At 45.1% G+C, this 15,500-nt stretch overlaps 1 protein-coding gene across 11 annotated transcripts in view; it reads right to left on the bottom strand.

Moving 5' to 3' along the window:
- Window positions 1-164: 164 nt before the first annotated feature.
- The window catches only part of TPD52L2 (TPD52 like 2), a 39,315-nt gene continuing 23,979 nt past the window's right edge, over window positions 165-15,500 (bottom strand). For 2 of the 11 annotated variants that reach the window (XM_082065652.1, XM_082065659.1), the window contains 7 exons: window positions 14,980-15,125; window positions 13,713-13,861; window positions 12,802-12,861; window positions 11,281-11,340; window positions 7,434-7,535; window positions 1,906-1,954; window positions 165-1,697 (listed from right to left, as the gene is read on the bottom strand). In XM_082065652.1, coding sequence (XP_081921778.1) covers window positions 1,602-1,697; window positions 1,906-1,954; window positions 7,434-7,535; window positions 11,281-11,340; window positions 12,802-12,861; window positions 13,713-13,861; window positions 14,980-15,125 — 662 coding nt within the window. In that variant the 3' untranslated portion in view covers window positions 165-1,601. The other 9 variants (XM_082065655.1, XM_082065660.1, XM_082065658.1 and 6 more) reach the window with 8 other exon arrangements.

The raw sequence follows: 15,500 nt of genomic DNA, 5'->3' as shown, positions 1-15,500 counted from the left end.
CCAGCAGTCCCCCTCTTGCTGGCTCTGTTCCTCGCAGGGAGGCCAGTTTCAGTCACACCAGTAGCACCAGTAAAGGACACTCTGCACTCCAGCTACTGCCCAGTCCATCCTAACGGCCCATACTGTGTCCCCAGGTCTGCAGGGGGAGGGGAGCAGGGGTGGGAAAACAGAGATTAATCAGCAAATACGTGTCAAAACTTGCTTCTCTATAGAAGGGTCCGGGAGAGTTCAGTCCCTCCAGGGTGATAAACCACTAAAACTACCCAGATATGTACATAAGCAAGTCTAAAGACCTGAGTAAGTCCCACTTCGCCTCTAAGGCATAGAATTGCTCACTCTAGGTATTTCTACGTGGAGGCACCTTGCCTAGAATAAGATCAGGCCTCTAGAAGAAAACTCAGAATTTTTCAGCTCCTGAGCAATGAAGTTGGACATAAAAGAAGTAAAATATCCAGCTCTGGGACTCTCTGTCAGTTTTGTAAATCAAGCTTAGAGTTGGGGCTTTTAACTGAAAAACGTATCCAGTCCCAGTCAGATGTACCGACAGAGAAGAGGGCAGAGCAGAGCCCGTCCAGCATCGTGTCCACGCTGCTGGACACAGCTCTGGCCTTCGGAACCCGGCCCTGCCGCCAGCAGCCCTCAGAAATTCCTCCTCCAAGAACGAAGGCATCAACCGAGAAGGGAGAAGCAAGTTTCATACACTCAGGAAAGGGAGTGCACCACTGAATTTAACACAATAACGGGCTCATAAGCATGCTGTACTACTGTGTGATGCAAACCTCCAGTGCTCAACATCCAGCTCTAGAATCCTTACAGTCTCCTCTATAGAAAAACAAAAAAATTGTAAGCAAGTAAAGCGTAAGGTGATGTAAGGCCTGCAATCCAGTTTCAGAGTTTCAGAGTCCAAAGAAGCGTTTCCCTAACATGATGCCAAAGCTTTTTTTTTCTTTTAAGCTTTATTTCTTTAAAGTTCATTGCATTTAAAAATAAAGATTTTTAGTTTTCTTTAAAGCTAGAGCATTAGTGTAACAACGAGGCAGCTGCTAAGTGAAGTTTCCCTTGTGGGAGCCCAGAAAAAAACCCAACTGTTTACCCCATTTACCAGACAGCTCCCACGAGAGCCAGAGAAACCAGTAACAGGAGAAGCCTGGGAGCTCCCAGCGTGGCGGCGTGACGTGCCCCAAACAGAGAACAGCGCCAGAAGCTGAAATGCCCATGCATGTGCCTTCTCCAATAACTGTCCTACTCATCGCAATTTATCTGTTGCAAGTTACATCAGACAAGGGAAAACTGTTTTCATTTGTACCAGTGGCATTTCTGAGCTACTTTAAGGAAACTCCATCTTACATGCTCTCCCGAAAGGACAGCAGTGATACATTTAATCTACAAACTTTAGTGTAAAATATTATCTGTGTACAAAACTTTGCATTCTCTTTATTTGACTTGGATCCAGCAGCAGTGTCTATGAATGGATGACAGGTCTCTCCAGCCTTGGCTCTCAGCCCCTTCTTGGGTTCATGTGTTGTTGCTGTGGTGAAGGTTGGGAGGGAGAGGGCTCGCTCTGACGGTTGTGCACAGCCGTGCAAAGCCCCAGTGCGGGTCTAGAAAGGAGCGTTGTCTTGTGGAGCTTTGTCTCCAGCCCCCGAGGGGGAGTGGAGGCCGTCAGTGCTGTTTTCCCTGCTGCCCACCACTCTGGACTGAAAGGAGAGAAGAGATTTAGGACAAGAAACCGGCACTCAATACCAAGCCAATTCCTCCTTGTCAATGCCACAAACTGTAGCAAAGACTTCGCGTATCTCAGAGCCCGTTTGACTGAATACTGGTCTACCAGAAAAACATTGCAGATATTCCAGTTACTGCATAAGGCTTCCCACTGTATGTTCACAAGACAAAGCAGGCTGTTACCTTTATGGTCCCAACTCTATCTTCAAATGACTTGAAGGTTGCAGAATTCCTTGAAGAAAGGAAAGAAACAAAGAACAAATCAAAATGAGCTAGTTAACCAAACCAAATCACGCAGTGTGACTGGGCTCTCTGGCTGCGCCCATGCGGTGGCAGCAGCACCCAGAACACCCCCAGCTCCTCACGGCACGAATCTCTCAGGCACACCAGACAAAAACACCCCATACAAACTCCAAAGGAAAACATTTATACCGAGTGCAATCCACACAACTGCTCAAGCCAAAACGTTGAGGGAAACAAGTCCTTGTTCAGCAGGGAAGTAGGGAAGAAACTAGCTTAGCTTTACAAGGCTTCCAACTAAAAACATGCCATCTTAAATAATGGAAAGGAAAAGCTGAAAAGGGTTTAATACAAAGGCTTCAGTTTCCCATATTGTGTCCTGCAGGCAGAAGGGGGAAGGGCCATGTGCCTGCACCTATGGGCAGGTTTATTACCACAGGAGTGATCGTTTGCAGCAGGCAACACTCATAAAAACCACAGTGTAATAAATTAATCAGAGGATTTTGTATTTCCAGCAAAGAAAACCAGGTCAATTGTTTGATAACCTGACAAGCTTCTTTGCTGGCAAATGATTCCAGGGAGCGCCTCTGCACCGAGCGCTCAGCTCAGGCCATTACTCATCCAGAGCTGCTCCCCCGGGCCAGGCTGCGGGAGCACTGGGAGATGACGAGCCTCATCTTGGCTATTTTTGTTCCAAAGAATCACTTTATATTTGCACCTGTAAAACAATCTCTGAGGAATAACCAAGAGGGCTCCTGTGGGCCTTGCCCAGACCTGGCAGGTGTTTCTGCTGCAGGGAGATCACGGTCTGATGCCCCAGAAGGTACGTGAAAAGGGCTCTGAGCTTCCAGGCTGGGGACGGAGGGTTCAGGTTGGGCTCCACCTCGGTATTAGCAGCGGCCATGCCACATGCTGCAAGAGGAGGACGGTAATCCCTGCCCTTCAGGGACCTCTGCAAGCTGCTAAGTTCAATCAGACTTCGGTATCATTGTGATGCCACACTTAGTCCAAGAACAACACAGGTGCTAATAACCATAAAAGGAGACTGATTAAAAAAAAAAACACCCCAAATTGCTCAGATTACCCCATACTCTGAGCAGGGTCTGCTTAAGAAGGGAACCAGTTGTATGAGTCAGAACCAAAACCCCAACAACGACGGAGTCAGCTGCACTCCCACCAACCCCACTCCGGAGATGGGTATTTGCTACGTTACCTCATGGCTGGCATACTTATCGAGTGGCGAATGGAGTAACTGCTACTCGGAAGCATTCAGAATAAGGAGGAAAAGGTTAAATGACAATTTTAGACAGATACCACGCAACAGCAGCGTACCCCTGGCTCTTAAGCCTTTCCTACCCACGTGCAGGCTGCTGGGGACAACCTGAGCGGGAAGATCCAGCCCTCCCCGATTTAACAGCTGCAGCACAGAACTTAGTTTTCCAGACACAGGACAGTAAGCATGAGTATTTAACTGCAAACTGCAACTGTGATACAAAAATCAATTACTGGGTAGTGGTTTGTGGACGGTTTCTCAATTTGTGTCAAAAGTGTAGGCAAGGCTTAAATAATCAGCTTCCCCTTGAAGGGCCTGGCATAGAAACGAGTGCTCTTTTAGCAGCCTGGAGGAGCATCTTACCTAAAAGAGTTGGAGAAGGGGTGAGCCCTGGGAGAAGCCATGTGCAGCAGAGAGAAAAAGGAACCAACAGTCAGACACTTGTGCGGATTAAACACTAAACGCAGAGCAACAGAGCTGGGACACGGTCACAGGATTGTGGGACAACAAAGCTGACTGCCCAGGAGGAAGCCTCTCAGTACAAATTACAGAAGCAAGCAAAACCAAACTCAAATAAGCCAAGCTAAGAGGTTTTTCAGAGGACAGTAACAGGACCTACAGCAACTCAGAGCTGAGGTGCTGGGGAGGGAAAGCAAAATGTTTTACCTACCCCTATCCATGGCCTTCACAGGGAATTGTTTTTTTAGAGCATGTTTTCCTAAACTGAGGCTTTTCCCAAGAGCTAGCGAATTTGGTAAAGACACCTCCTTCCCCCATTTCCCCCCATGAGATCTCATACAAAGCCAGCACTGCCAGGACTTGGCGCTGAGAACTTCTGGAACAGGAACCTGCACCAGATTCCTGCACTTTTCTTGCCAAGCCTGCAGATCCCGGAGTTCCCGCTCAGAGAAACACATCTCAGCATAATAACAAGTATCTAGATAAAGGATATAATGTTTACCCCACAATCTGCTTCACCATTTTTAGGTTTCAGGGCAAACTATCCCCTGCCAGGTGACTAGATTTCCATGCGTGACTTTGCAATGCAGTAGCATCTCAGTAGCCTGAAATAACAGACTGAGGTTCCCTTTTTCTACCAGTAACATTACCATGGTGCTCTAAAGGGGTTTCTCCTACCAGCAGCAGTGTTTTATTCCACTTAAATATAATTTTTGTCTCTGCAGCAGGAAGCAGTCATGGCAAGTTGGATCTGAAGTACTTGGCAAGGAGCACAAGGGCTTTTCCTTGCAGCCTGAGCAAAGACATTCAGCTTTGTGGTTTAATTTCCCCACACATCCAAGTCAGCTCTTCGGCAGGGGAGACTCCTTGTAATGCTGTCTTTGCATGCGAAATAAATTAACTTTCTTCTTACTTTTGCTTAAAGGAGAAGCACACAAATAACACATGTCCATGCACCATGCTACCCCCCATGCAACATGCAAGCACTGGTTCTTTGGTTCAGTACCTTGGCCTGGACCCAGCACCAACCCTATTCCTCCTTTCATAAGGATTTATAGTTTACATAAATTCAGGAATCTGCAGGCACCTTTGGGGCTCAGGCTAACATTTCATAATGAATTTGCTTGTAGTATTATGTACAGCAAACTTCAACATAAGGCATGAAATGTGTCAGGGGCCACAAAACCACAAAGCAAGCCGGTATCAACAGAAAGAACACACTTCCAATTTTGCTGTTTACTGTAAAGCACAGAAACAGAACATCTAAAAGCCAATTTACTTTTTATCTGTAAGTGGAGATAACAGAACAAGCTGAATTGGCCAAGATTTAAATAAATCCCACCCACTAATTAAGCTGCATTTCCTCCCCTCAAGGCAAGTGAAGAGAGCAGCAGCCTTAATATAGTTAGCTCACAGTTACTGCATTAACTTCACAATGTCTCCTTATAATCCACATTTAAACTTATTTTGACCAGAATACAGCAACCCTAAAGATTTAATGCAGGGACACATTACTTATATTTCACAGCATTCTGGTCCAAGTATTTTTAATGGCATTACGACTACATCCTCCCTGTATCAGAGGCGTTTGTCCCATTCATCACGCCTTCCTTGCATTTATCAACTAGCAAGGCTGACTAAACAAGGAAATCCCTTCTGTTATCTAACACTTCCAGTGATGGAAAATAAACCTGCTTTACAAGTAAGTTTGTAGTGTAAGAGGAAAAATGAGAGCACAGTAACAGTGCGGGTTTAACAGAGATCCTCTGGGAACAGAAATCGTCCCCACACGTTCAGAGAAGCGATCACAACAACACAGACTCCACTCGTTATCAGTTCTGATCACATCTCAGAACACGGTTCAGTTTCACCCGGCAAGGGCAGAAAGTGGGACAGTTCCTGCAAAAACTTATGCTCACAGTTAAATCTTACTCGGAATCAGAACTATCAAGACTCGAGTGCAGCACAGGAGACAGAAGTCTGTTCATACACACACAGAAAAACTTAGTCTTAAAAAAAATCATTACTGTGTTCCCCCACAGGGCCACATATGCAAAGCAAATCCTGCTGAAATAACTTTGGCAGGGATTCCCAAGTTGTAAGACTGAAGATGCCTGTATTTCATAATACATCACCCAGTCTATTAGCTATGAAAAGGAATGCAGGTGTTTAAACAGGTGACTAAAGCTGAGCAATTCCATTGCTGCAAAGCTCTGGCTTGAGTCAGCCGGGCCAGCATCCACAGCCAGTTTTCATGATGACTGTGAGCAGGAGCAACGGGCACGTTAATCTCTCAGCCCTGTGTCCCCTCCCTTCACCCAGGATGGCACAACCAGCTCTGCAGCTGCTTGGGGAACTGGATTCTCCCAACCAAAAGACAACAGGCAGGACTGAGCCTGTCAAAACGGCTTCTTCTGGTGGTACCGCAGGAGTTCCCCATTTGGTGCAAAAAGCCCTTTGGCACAACAGCCTGACCGGGCTGCACGCGTCAGGCACCAAGTTTACTTGACTATTGTCATTTTAGCAAAAATCTATTCCCACCACATCTTGTGCCCGTAGCTGTCTCCTGTGATTACATGTAAATCTCTTCTTCTACTAGATTAGGTAGTTTCCAAGAAAGAAAAATTAAGAGTTGAATACTGGAAAGGGTAGGAAGCCAGTGAGTCCTCTGCCAAATTCAGAGCAGTGAGCTACTGGAAACACCAAAAATTACCCTGCAGGAACACAGTAACTAACTCACTAAGGACAGAAATAGAATAAATCAGTACTATGTGATCAGAGGCCAGCCAGTTCTTACCACTTGGATACTCCCAGCCACAGCGGAATAGGAAATTCCCTACAAAGAATGACCCGTTCAATCCACAGTCTGGTACATCACATTACACACAAGTCCTAGGAATTCTTCCTTACTAGCCCAGACAGGTTATACATTCAGAATTAGCTCTCAGTTCCCAAGAAAAGTGTATTCAAGGTATTCAGCATGAAAAACTTGGACATCACCATGAATGGGGAAAGCAATCTTCAGCTGAAATTTTTGAAGATCAGGTAAATCATTGATTCCAACCTTCAACTGTGTGCAGCTGAGAAACTCGGTCTGAAAGAACCTCAGCAGCTTAAGGAATCTAGATGACCACCAACCACAAGATGACATTTTTGATGCTGTTATAATCTTCTGAATCGATTAATACCTCCCAATCTACATGACATAACTGTGCCTGGAACACATGCTGCCCTTCTCCATGGAAAGTTGGCACAGAGGGCTGGACACTGTAGGAAATGTGGCATCCAGAGTTTGCCTCATTTTAAAGCAGAACAGAGCACAGGAGTGATGACCCCTTTCCAATCCTAAACAGTAACACTGAAAAAACACACCTCCATCATCCAGTAATAAATGCAAATAGTAAGCTTTAATACTAGTTTCTTATATATGACATAAAAGCCGCAGTGAAACCATATGACAGTAAAAGAGGGAAGGTTGCTAAAAACGTTCTGTCAGTTCTCCTCAGCCAAATTAAAATTAAATGCCTTATTACAGGTTTTATCCTGTCAACAAGTCTTTAACAAGCATTTAATCTGTCCTAAACTACAACGTACAGGGCCACACAGAAGAGGTTAATCCACCAACAGCAATGTGCTGCCAAACAAGCACAAAAATGGAAAAAAGCCTAGTTATTGTGTAAAGGCTCATTGCTGTCTGAAACCCAGATCAAAGCACCAGAGCGCAAACCAAGAATCTTACCTCATGTCACCAAGTTTCCTGCTGATAACAGAACCCACATTGGAAAGGGCTGCTGAAGTCTTCTGTCCTGCCTGGGAAAGGGTTTCCTGGGTCTTCTTATAACTACATAGGAAAAAAAAAACAACCACATAAATTGAACTCATGAGTAGGATCTGAAAACAAGAAGCATCCCCTCCCCATTTTGGAAAAGGAACCCATATTGAGGGAAAGAAGCTGGGTTAGTGAGCTGCACTGACTTCCCTGATAAAGCCCCTTCCAGTCTTGCATATATTCAAAGACTTGATGTTTTGAAAAAGCCGCAAGTGTAGGATTAACCTTTCCATACGCTCACTTTACCATTTTGACCATACATTCTTAAATCTGACAAAAAAAGAAAACCAAAACCCCAATTTTCCATGTGGAAACTCTAAGACCACAGCATTGTAATCCCATTTGCTCTACAACCACCTTTTGGTTTCCTTTAGACAATAAGTCTAGGAACCTATTCCATAATATCTTTGCAGCCTTGAAGAAGTTACAGCATTTGCTGTAGTGTTAGGTTATAGAGGAAAGAGACAAGAGTGTATAGAGGAGAAATACAGGAATCAGCATTATCTCTCCAACTGCAATTTAGAAATAAATGAGTAGAGAAGTTTCCTATCAGTTACCATTAACCACAACACATATGAAGCCTGACAGTTTGTATTTGTCAGCTGATTACCTTTGAGTTTATACCAGAGCTGGAGAAGACAGAGACTGAAGAACCTTTGTTTCCTTCAGAGGAGACTCATCTCAGGAACAAGGATTCTTTGAGCCACTTTCATTAACTCATCCTCTCTAAGCTATTCCACACCTGGTGACTAATATCTAGATTTACAGCATTCTTCAAAATTATATATTTAAAAAAAAAAAGACTCAGGCAGAAAACCAATTTCAATAATTTAAGCCAAGTTCTCTCATTCCAAATATTTTTTGGTTTTGTTCTCGTTTAAGCCAAATATGTCTGAATCAAGGTACATGAAACTCACACAGAACAGGGCTAAACCACATCAGCTTTAGCTTCCCTCCTCCTGTTCCTGAAAGAAAATTCCTATAAAACTCACATTTTTCAAACCAATTCCTCTCGAATTCAGTGACTCCGGGAGAGCCTGAGCGTGCCCCAACAACAAGGCCTCAATGCAGTTTCTCCACAGCACAATCTTTTGCAAGAAGCTGTCATCTCAGGATGATTTAGGAGTGAGTTGGTCAGCATCACCACTGCCTTCCTGTCGCAACAATGGTGTTAGAACTCCAGGTCAAAGCCGCTTTGGAAGAGGAGGATCTCAATCCCCGCCTTAGCAGCCAGGCTGAGTCCTACCACGGGATTTGATTTACAGCTGCCTGAGAGAAACAACAAATCCTGCTCATCAAAATGTATTGTATTGCCTCTACTTTGCTCTGTACTCAGCTCTCTTAGAGCAGTGATGAGAGGAAAAGTTTACAGACCCAGAGGACACCACCACACCACACACACACTGCAAACTCCAGGTTTTCTGCCTGGCTTCAGCAGATAAAGGCCAGAGATTTCCCAGCTCTATTTTCCACACTTGGCAGCAGGACCGTTAAGACAACCAAAGATCCAGCACCCAAGGGCTGCTCCTTCTGCTTGCGTGTGCTCCTTTGCAATGCCAGCACAACTGCTCGTGATCTAGAGCAAGAAATACCAACTTGAAGAACACAAGAGACAGCAGCAGCCAGGTCAGGTCACCAGCCTAGTCCTGCACACACAGCTCCCCACACATACACCCCTCGACTGCTGCGAAACAGGAGGCAGAGCTGGGGAAACGCAGCTGCAATGAGCAGCTATTTAGCCCAGAACCACCATCGAACACAAGTGTGGAACTGCACCTGTGACACCCAGGTATCAGGTTATACAAGACTTTAATGCAACTTAACTATGCCCAGTCTTGACCTAGAAGCCACAACTGCCCTCCTGCAGGACACACAGCCAGGTCTACCATGGTTTACACTCACAATTGCTCCCTTTCTTCCCATTTATTTGCACCAGTACAAAGTGCAATAAAATAACCCAAATTTGAGATTAACGAATATGAGCTCTGATGAATACCTTGCTCTACTAACAGACAGCTGGCTGCAGCAGACGCTGCAGAAATGATCTCTGCCCTGTGCTGTTTTTCCTGCGGTATTCAAACATTTCATGCATCCCTCTCCTATAAACCCTTGCAGGGAGGAGCCTGACCTGCACCCTCAAATCCTCCTTTATCCATTAATACCAGCTTCCTCTCACTTGCTCTTACCCAGCAATCACCATTTGTGCTGTCTGACTAAGTACACAAACCATGGAAGTCATTGTGCGCCTGGTTACAGTGAAATCAGGGGCTGATTTCTGTCCTCGCTATGCACTGGCTGCAGGGGGCAAGTCTGGGGCTGGAACAGCAGCTGCCGGGAAATCCAGTGCAAAAGCACCACCAGGTCAGGAGTGAGGCCCATTCCCAGCTCAGTCAGGATACTTGTTAGTCATAAGGCAGAGAAGCTCAAACAACAGGAAGGAGAATGCATTTGCATTTAAAAAACCAGTATGAGTAAAACCTCATTCTTGGATTTCTTGAACATGACTGCTCAGATTTACTGACCTTCAGACAAGAAGAAGTAAAAATTGTTTGTTTTCTGAAATGTTGCTGGAATCTTCCCTGTCAAGCCCCCTCGCCTCTCTATTTTAATTAGCGTCTACCTTGCTAGTATGAACTGCCACTGTCTAGTGCCAAAGCAAGCAGGAAAACTAGCGTGCCACAGCTATTGAGGCCTTAAGTGCTCTACAAAAGCACGCTTCCGCCACATCTCTGGCACTTCTTTAGTACAGGGAAACAGAAATAACGCAAAGTTTTCCATGCTAGCAGGCACACCCAGGGAGGAACTCTGATTAGACGCTGCTGGAGTCAGTCACACTGTCAACAAGCGCAAAAAACAAGGTCATTCTATTTCACAAGAGAAATAGTGACAATTTGCATCTTCTTAATCTAGAAAACATACATGGAACACTGAAAGGAGGATGTCCATACTTTCAGGTTTTCTGATACTCTACTGCTCATCTTTCAACCCCTGAAGAAATCCACCTCTTCACACACCGCCAATAAAAAAACAGCTCAAAGGACGGCATTTCATACCCACTCCAGAGAAAAGGAAAAGCTGGCTTACCTAAGCCCTGTCTTAGCACCATTTAAATCAGTTCAGGAAACAATGACACTACCTGCCTGCTCCCACTGCATCATGCTAATGATTCCCCTCTGTCCTGTGGGAAAGACAATGGCCAATTTCCATAATTTAGGCCAGATGAGAATTTAATTTCAGGCATTTAATGAAAACATGGCTACAAGACCTTAACAGTCAAAAACTGCAGTTTAGCAGCTGTGAGGTTTAAGCTGTTCGGGGCCTCAACATGACAGAACAGCTGCCTTGGACCCTCCAGCTCTGTTTGTTCTCATCAGGTACCACAGGAAAAAGCTCCAGCTCCCTGCAGAGCACACTGAGGAAAACACCAAGAGGTCACTCTGGCTACTCCACAGCTTGCCAGCTGAAGTTATGACATGTGGCACACAGGTCTGAGCTGCCCAGTGGCTTCAGCCAGTTCTCCTCTGAGAGCATTTCAAGAGTATCACCTGGACCACAATGAAATAATTTAAATACTGACCTGAGGAAAAGCTCCCTCTCCCAGAAGAGGCATTTATCAGGTTAAAAAAGTGAAAGCTAGAGAAGATAAATGTTGAAATAGATCTAGTCAAAGCAGAGGGCTGGGAGCAGAGGCACAGAGCATTAGTGGCAGCAGACTGTCAGGAAAGCATTTGTTAATGCTGAAGGTTAAAACACTCACGCTTCTGATTGAGTTAATTTTTCATTCCAGTCCTCCAGTGTGCTGCTGGCTGAAAGATATCTACAAACACAATGGAGGTTAGACACGGCGCTGAGATTCACAACGGATGCTTCTTTTGATGCTTTCTACACTATTAATGTCTCTTTACACTTATGGTATCACAAGTTTTATTTCTGCCAGAAGGAAAAGCGCTGCTGTTTGAGGCGGGAAGTCATCTAAGCCCCAGTTTCTTTCTTACTTAAACGCTTTCAAACACTCAGCACAAGGAAACAAAGCCTGCGGTTCAGGTGTCAGGGACTGAAAGACTTTGCATATTCTGCTCTCTTCCTACACACTGTGTGGTGGATAGATACCAAAAATACAGAGCAGCAAACTGAGCCCAAGGCCAAAAGAAATATCTGACTGCCACACCCAAAGCCATGTTTTCCCACTATAGCACAACCTGGATGAACCGTTAAACTTAAGTTCCATTTTCTAATCTTTACAAGTCATGTTTGCCTACATACAAACCAGTACCTTAGGGGTTGTCAGAATTAGCACGGAGGCTACAGAACAAATACAAGTACTACAGAAAGCATCTGCCACCAGACAGCACACAGACGCACTCAGAGGTGACACAGCGCAGGCAGTTCATGTCACCCAGAAGTGTGACTCTCCCCAGTTAGCTCAGTGCCATCTTGCCTAACGATAGGATACTCCCAGTCCACATTTTCCTCTTAATTAAATAATAATCTCCTTCAGCACAAGACATGGGAGAGAATCTTCAGTGCAGAAAAGATTCAAGGTCTCCCTTTTATCTGCTATACAGCAGGAATCAAAATTATTCATGTCTAATATGAATAGAGGTCTAATACAACTAAAGAATATATTCTAGAGACAAAAGTAGTCAGATGTTTTTTGTCCACATTTGTCACCTGCTCGTATATATTGCAGAGACTAAAATTCATGACTTACTAGTGTTGACATCACATACATCAATGCAGAAGAGCCACTGCTTGGTGGCTTTCACCAGCTAATATACAGATTTGCATTTGCAGAGCCTGCATTTCCAGCTACAGCTAAATGCCTTCACGCACCTTTTCTCCCCTTCAGCCGTACAGAAAGGCAACAAACAATCTAACAGATTCCTACCACATCCCATGATAAGAAGAGAAATAGTTTCACAGTAAAGACAGAGGTTCACTAATAAGACATCAATTACAACAGACTAACCTACCAGTGACCAGCTAAATCGAAACTGTTGTTGATTTTTTTTGTTTGTTTAAATAAAATGTGGTCTGGTAACTGATCGGAATTTTTCTTCTGCAATAGCAAGACCATGAGGGAGATGACAGTAGTAACATTTGCTCATCTCCTCAGGAACTGAGGGGTGTTATAGCTGGAAGCCAGATGTGCTGCTGACAACAGTTCTGCCCCAGCAGCTCCCAACAGCCCCTGGCGCCGGCGAGAACAAGCGGCAGCACAGATCGGGGAACGCAGCGAGGAGCAGGGAGGGGGTGCTGAGGAGCCCCAGGCACTCACAAGTCAGACTGTGTCACTTTGTCATTCCACTCTCCAAGTTTCTCAGATGTTTTCACATAACTAGAAACAGAAAGTGTTAATGAATATAATTTAATATTCATTTTTTAAGAAGACAACGACACAGATTTCAGTTAGAAAGGAATAACAATGGGCAGGAGTGTCAGAGGGAAGATGGGGAAAAGGGAAAGAATAAACAAGGAGATGAACAGCTCAACGATCTGGTCTGTAGTAGCACCATCAGTAATGCCAAATCCCAGTTAAGTTACGTGAGACGTTTTAGACTGAACAATATCTCTATGGCCCTGAGAGCTGTTTACATCTGGGCACAACTGCAGGGTCACACTCACCGCTGACTCTCCTTTCTGTGCCGTCAGGCCCTGCAGCGACCGTACCTCTGACGCTGTTCAGGGGCAGTCAGGTTAATATCAGATCTTCTTTAGGCAGAGGGGCTATGCCTAATGTACACTAATATTACAGATTTTTTTCCTAGGAAGTGCAGCCTTTTTAATTTTCTATTACCCAGGAAACAGGTTCTGAACTAACACTACACGGGAGAGCTTTGAAACTTCTTGCACTTCTCTTTGAGCCCAAGTTCAGAACAAGGGAGCAGCTGCCAACGTCTCAAAGAATGAGCAGAAATGGGCAAATTGAACTAAGTGGCAATCTAGATCTCTAACACCATGGGAAAGAGCATCCAGCTACTATTTATCCAGATGGCAGATATGAAAGTTCCATTTATACTGACATAAAGACATGGACACATGAGAGCAATGAAATAAAAAGTGCTTTTACTCTGTACACCCATCAGAGCAAAATCCTCCAGCCCCTTGGAAGAGCCTTGGAATATGCTGCTGGGAAATAATTACTATAGAGTCATTTTACAATAAATGTGCATCACAAGCAACACTTACGCATTGGAGACTTGGACATCATGCCAGCTTTTAGACAGATTTTGCTTTAAGCCATCCAAGGGAGTCAGACCCAGCTTCCTCTTCAGCTCCCCGCAGTGCCGCTCCTTCGCGGCCAGAACTTGCCTGAGAGTACCAATTTCTTCTTCAACCTTAGAGAGAGGAGCAGAGGTTTGTCCTAAATCACACTTCAGTAAAATTCTGAACATTAAGCCAACTTTCTGCCTCACTCAAAACTAGCAAGATTTCATTAACGCGAATTTAAAGAATTGGCAGGAATGTCAGGAACGCACAGAATAATTCAAATGAACATAAAGGATGCTGGAATGGGTGGTCAGCTGATCAGACTTCAAAAGGGAAACATCCATCCAAGTCACTGTACTGGTGACTTAGTCGCCAAAATTAACAGAACTCATTCCTAGCATTGGAACTTCAACAGTAGATGCAAATCAGTTGCCGAATCTTATGAACTAAGGTTTCTGCTTTATGAGTCTTTTCCTCTGATGTCATTAAAGCAAAGAGTTTCTCCTCAGAAATCTTTCTTACATTTTCAAAGTACTCTGGAGTTGTTTCCATAGAGAGGATTCATTTCTACTTTAAGTGCAGCTCACTGAGATCTGTGTGACCACACAGAGGAGCAAAGTCCTCTCTTGCTAAAACTCACAAGTCAAAGAATCACCATAAGATTCTCAAATGAAAGGGCTACAGAAGAACAGCTGCAATTATCTTCAGCTAGAAGAATCTCAAATAGAAATTATAAACTGACCTTTAAACACCCAAAGGTGCCCAAAAATTAGGATGTTACATTACAAACTTTCATCTCTTCAAAGCATACAAGCACCAAAAATATTTACCTATGAAGGGTAATACATATTTAAGAGAAAAAGGTAGAAAAAGAAAGCATACGTGCTCCATTGTTTCAGCTTCCTAAGGAAAAACAAGTTTCTTTTACATACCACTTGCCTAAAGTGCTTTCTTTCCTTCAAATGGAGCTAAAAGCCTAGATTAAACTCACAGCATCAAAAGCCACTTATTTCCTTAGAGCTCTAAATTAAGTACTTCTGGGAAGGAGCACACAAAGTACCACAGTGTTTGAAGTATCTGCCAGCTTTGTGCATTTTAACAATCAGCTGAGAGATCCAAAGGTAACACCAAAGCAAAACTTGTAAGAAAACCCCAAGTCCTGCTCTGGTGGCACCACAGATTTGTGTTTGTTCCCTCCCAGCAGGACAGACCCGCACCCCACTGCCGAAGGCGAGCGCCGCGTTACCTTGGCAAGCTCGGATCTCAACTCCTCCTCCTCAGCCAGAGTCAGCCCTTCGGGCACGCACGTCCTGGCCGCAGCCGTGTTATCCACGGGAACATCTGTCATGGCATCCGACAGCAGACCTTTGTTGGGAGAGTTAAGGTTGATATCTGTCACAGACAAGGAGCAGAGGGCACACAGGATAAGCAGCCAGCAAGCAAAGCGCGTTATGCAAACCTGAGGGGAAAGGTGAAGAAAGGGGCTTCACCCAAAAGAGGAAGAGAAACCTCCAGTGGACTTTCCTCCGTGAGCATCTACCAGAAGTGACAGCGACACCGGGCTCTGCTCGACCCAAACAGCTGCTCTGCCCGGCGGCAGCTGCTCAACAGCCGCAGGGACCCTGCGGGCCCGGGGAGCCGAGCTCTGCGGAGGGGGGACGGGAGGAGCCGCCGGCGCCCTCCGCGGGGCCCCAGAACCGCAGCCCCTGGGCCCCTGTCCCCTCACGGCAGCGGCTCCTCCCGGGCCGCGTCCCCTCCCAGGGTCGC

The sequence above is a fragment of the Streptopelia decaocto genome, assembly GCF_964273445.1.
Source record: "Streptopelia decaocto genome assembly, chromosome: 14".
Taxonomy (NCBI): domain Eukaryota; kingdom Metazoa; phylum Chordata; class Aves; order Columbiformes; family Columbidae; genus Streptopelia; species Streptopelia decaocto.
This window is presented reverse-complemented; position numbering and strand designations above follow the sequence as displayed.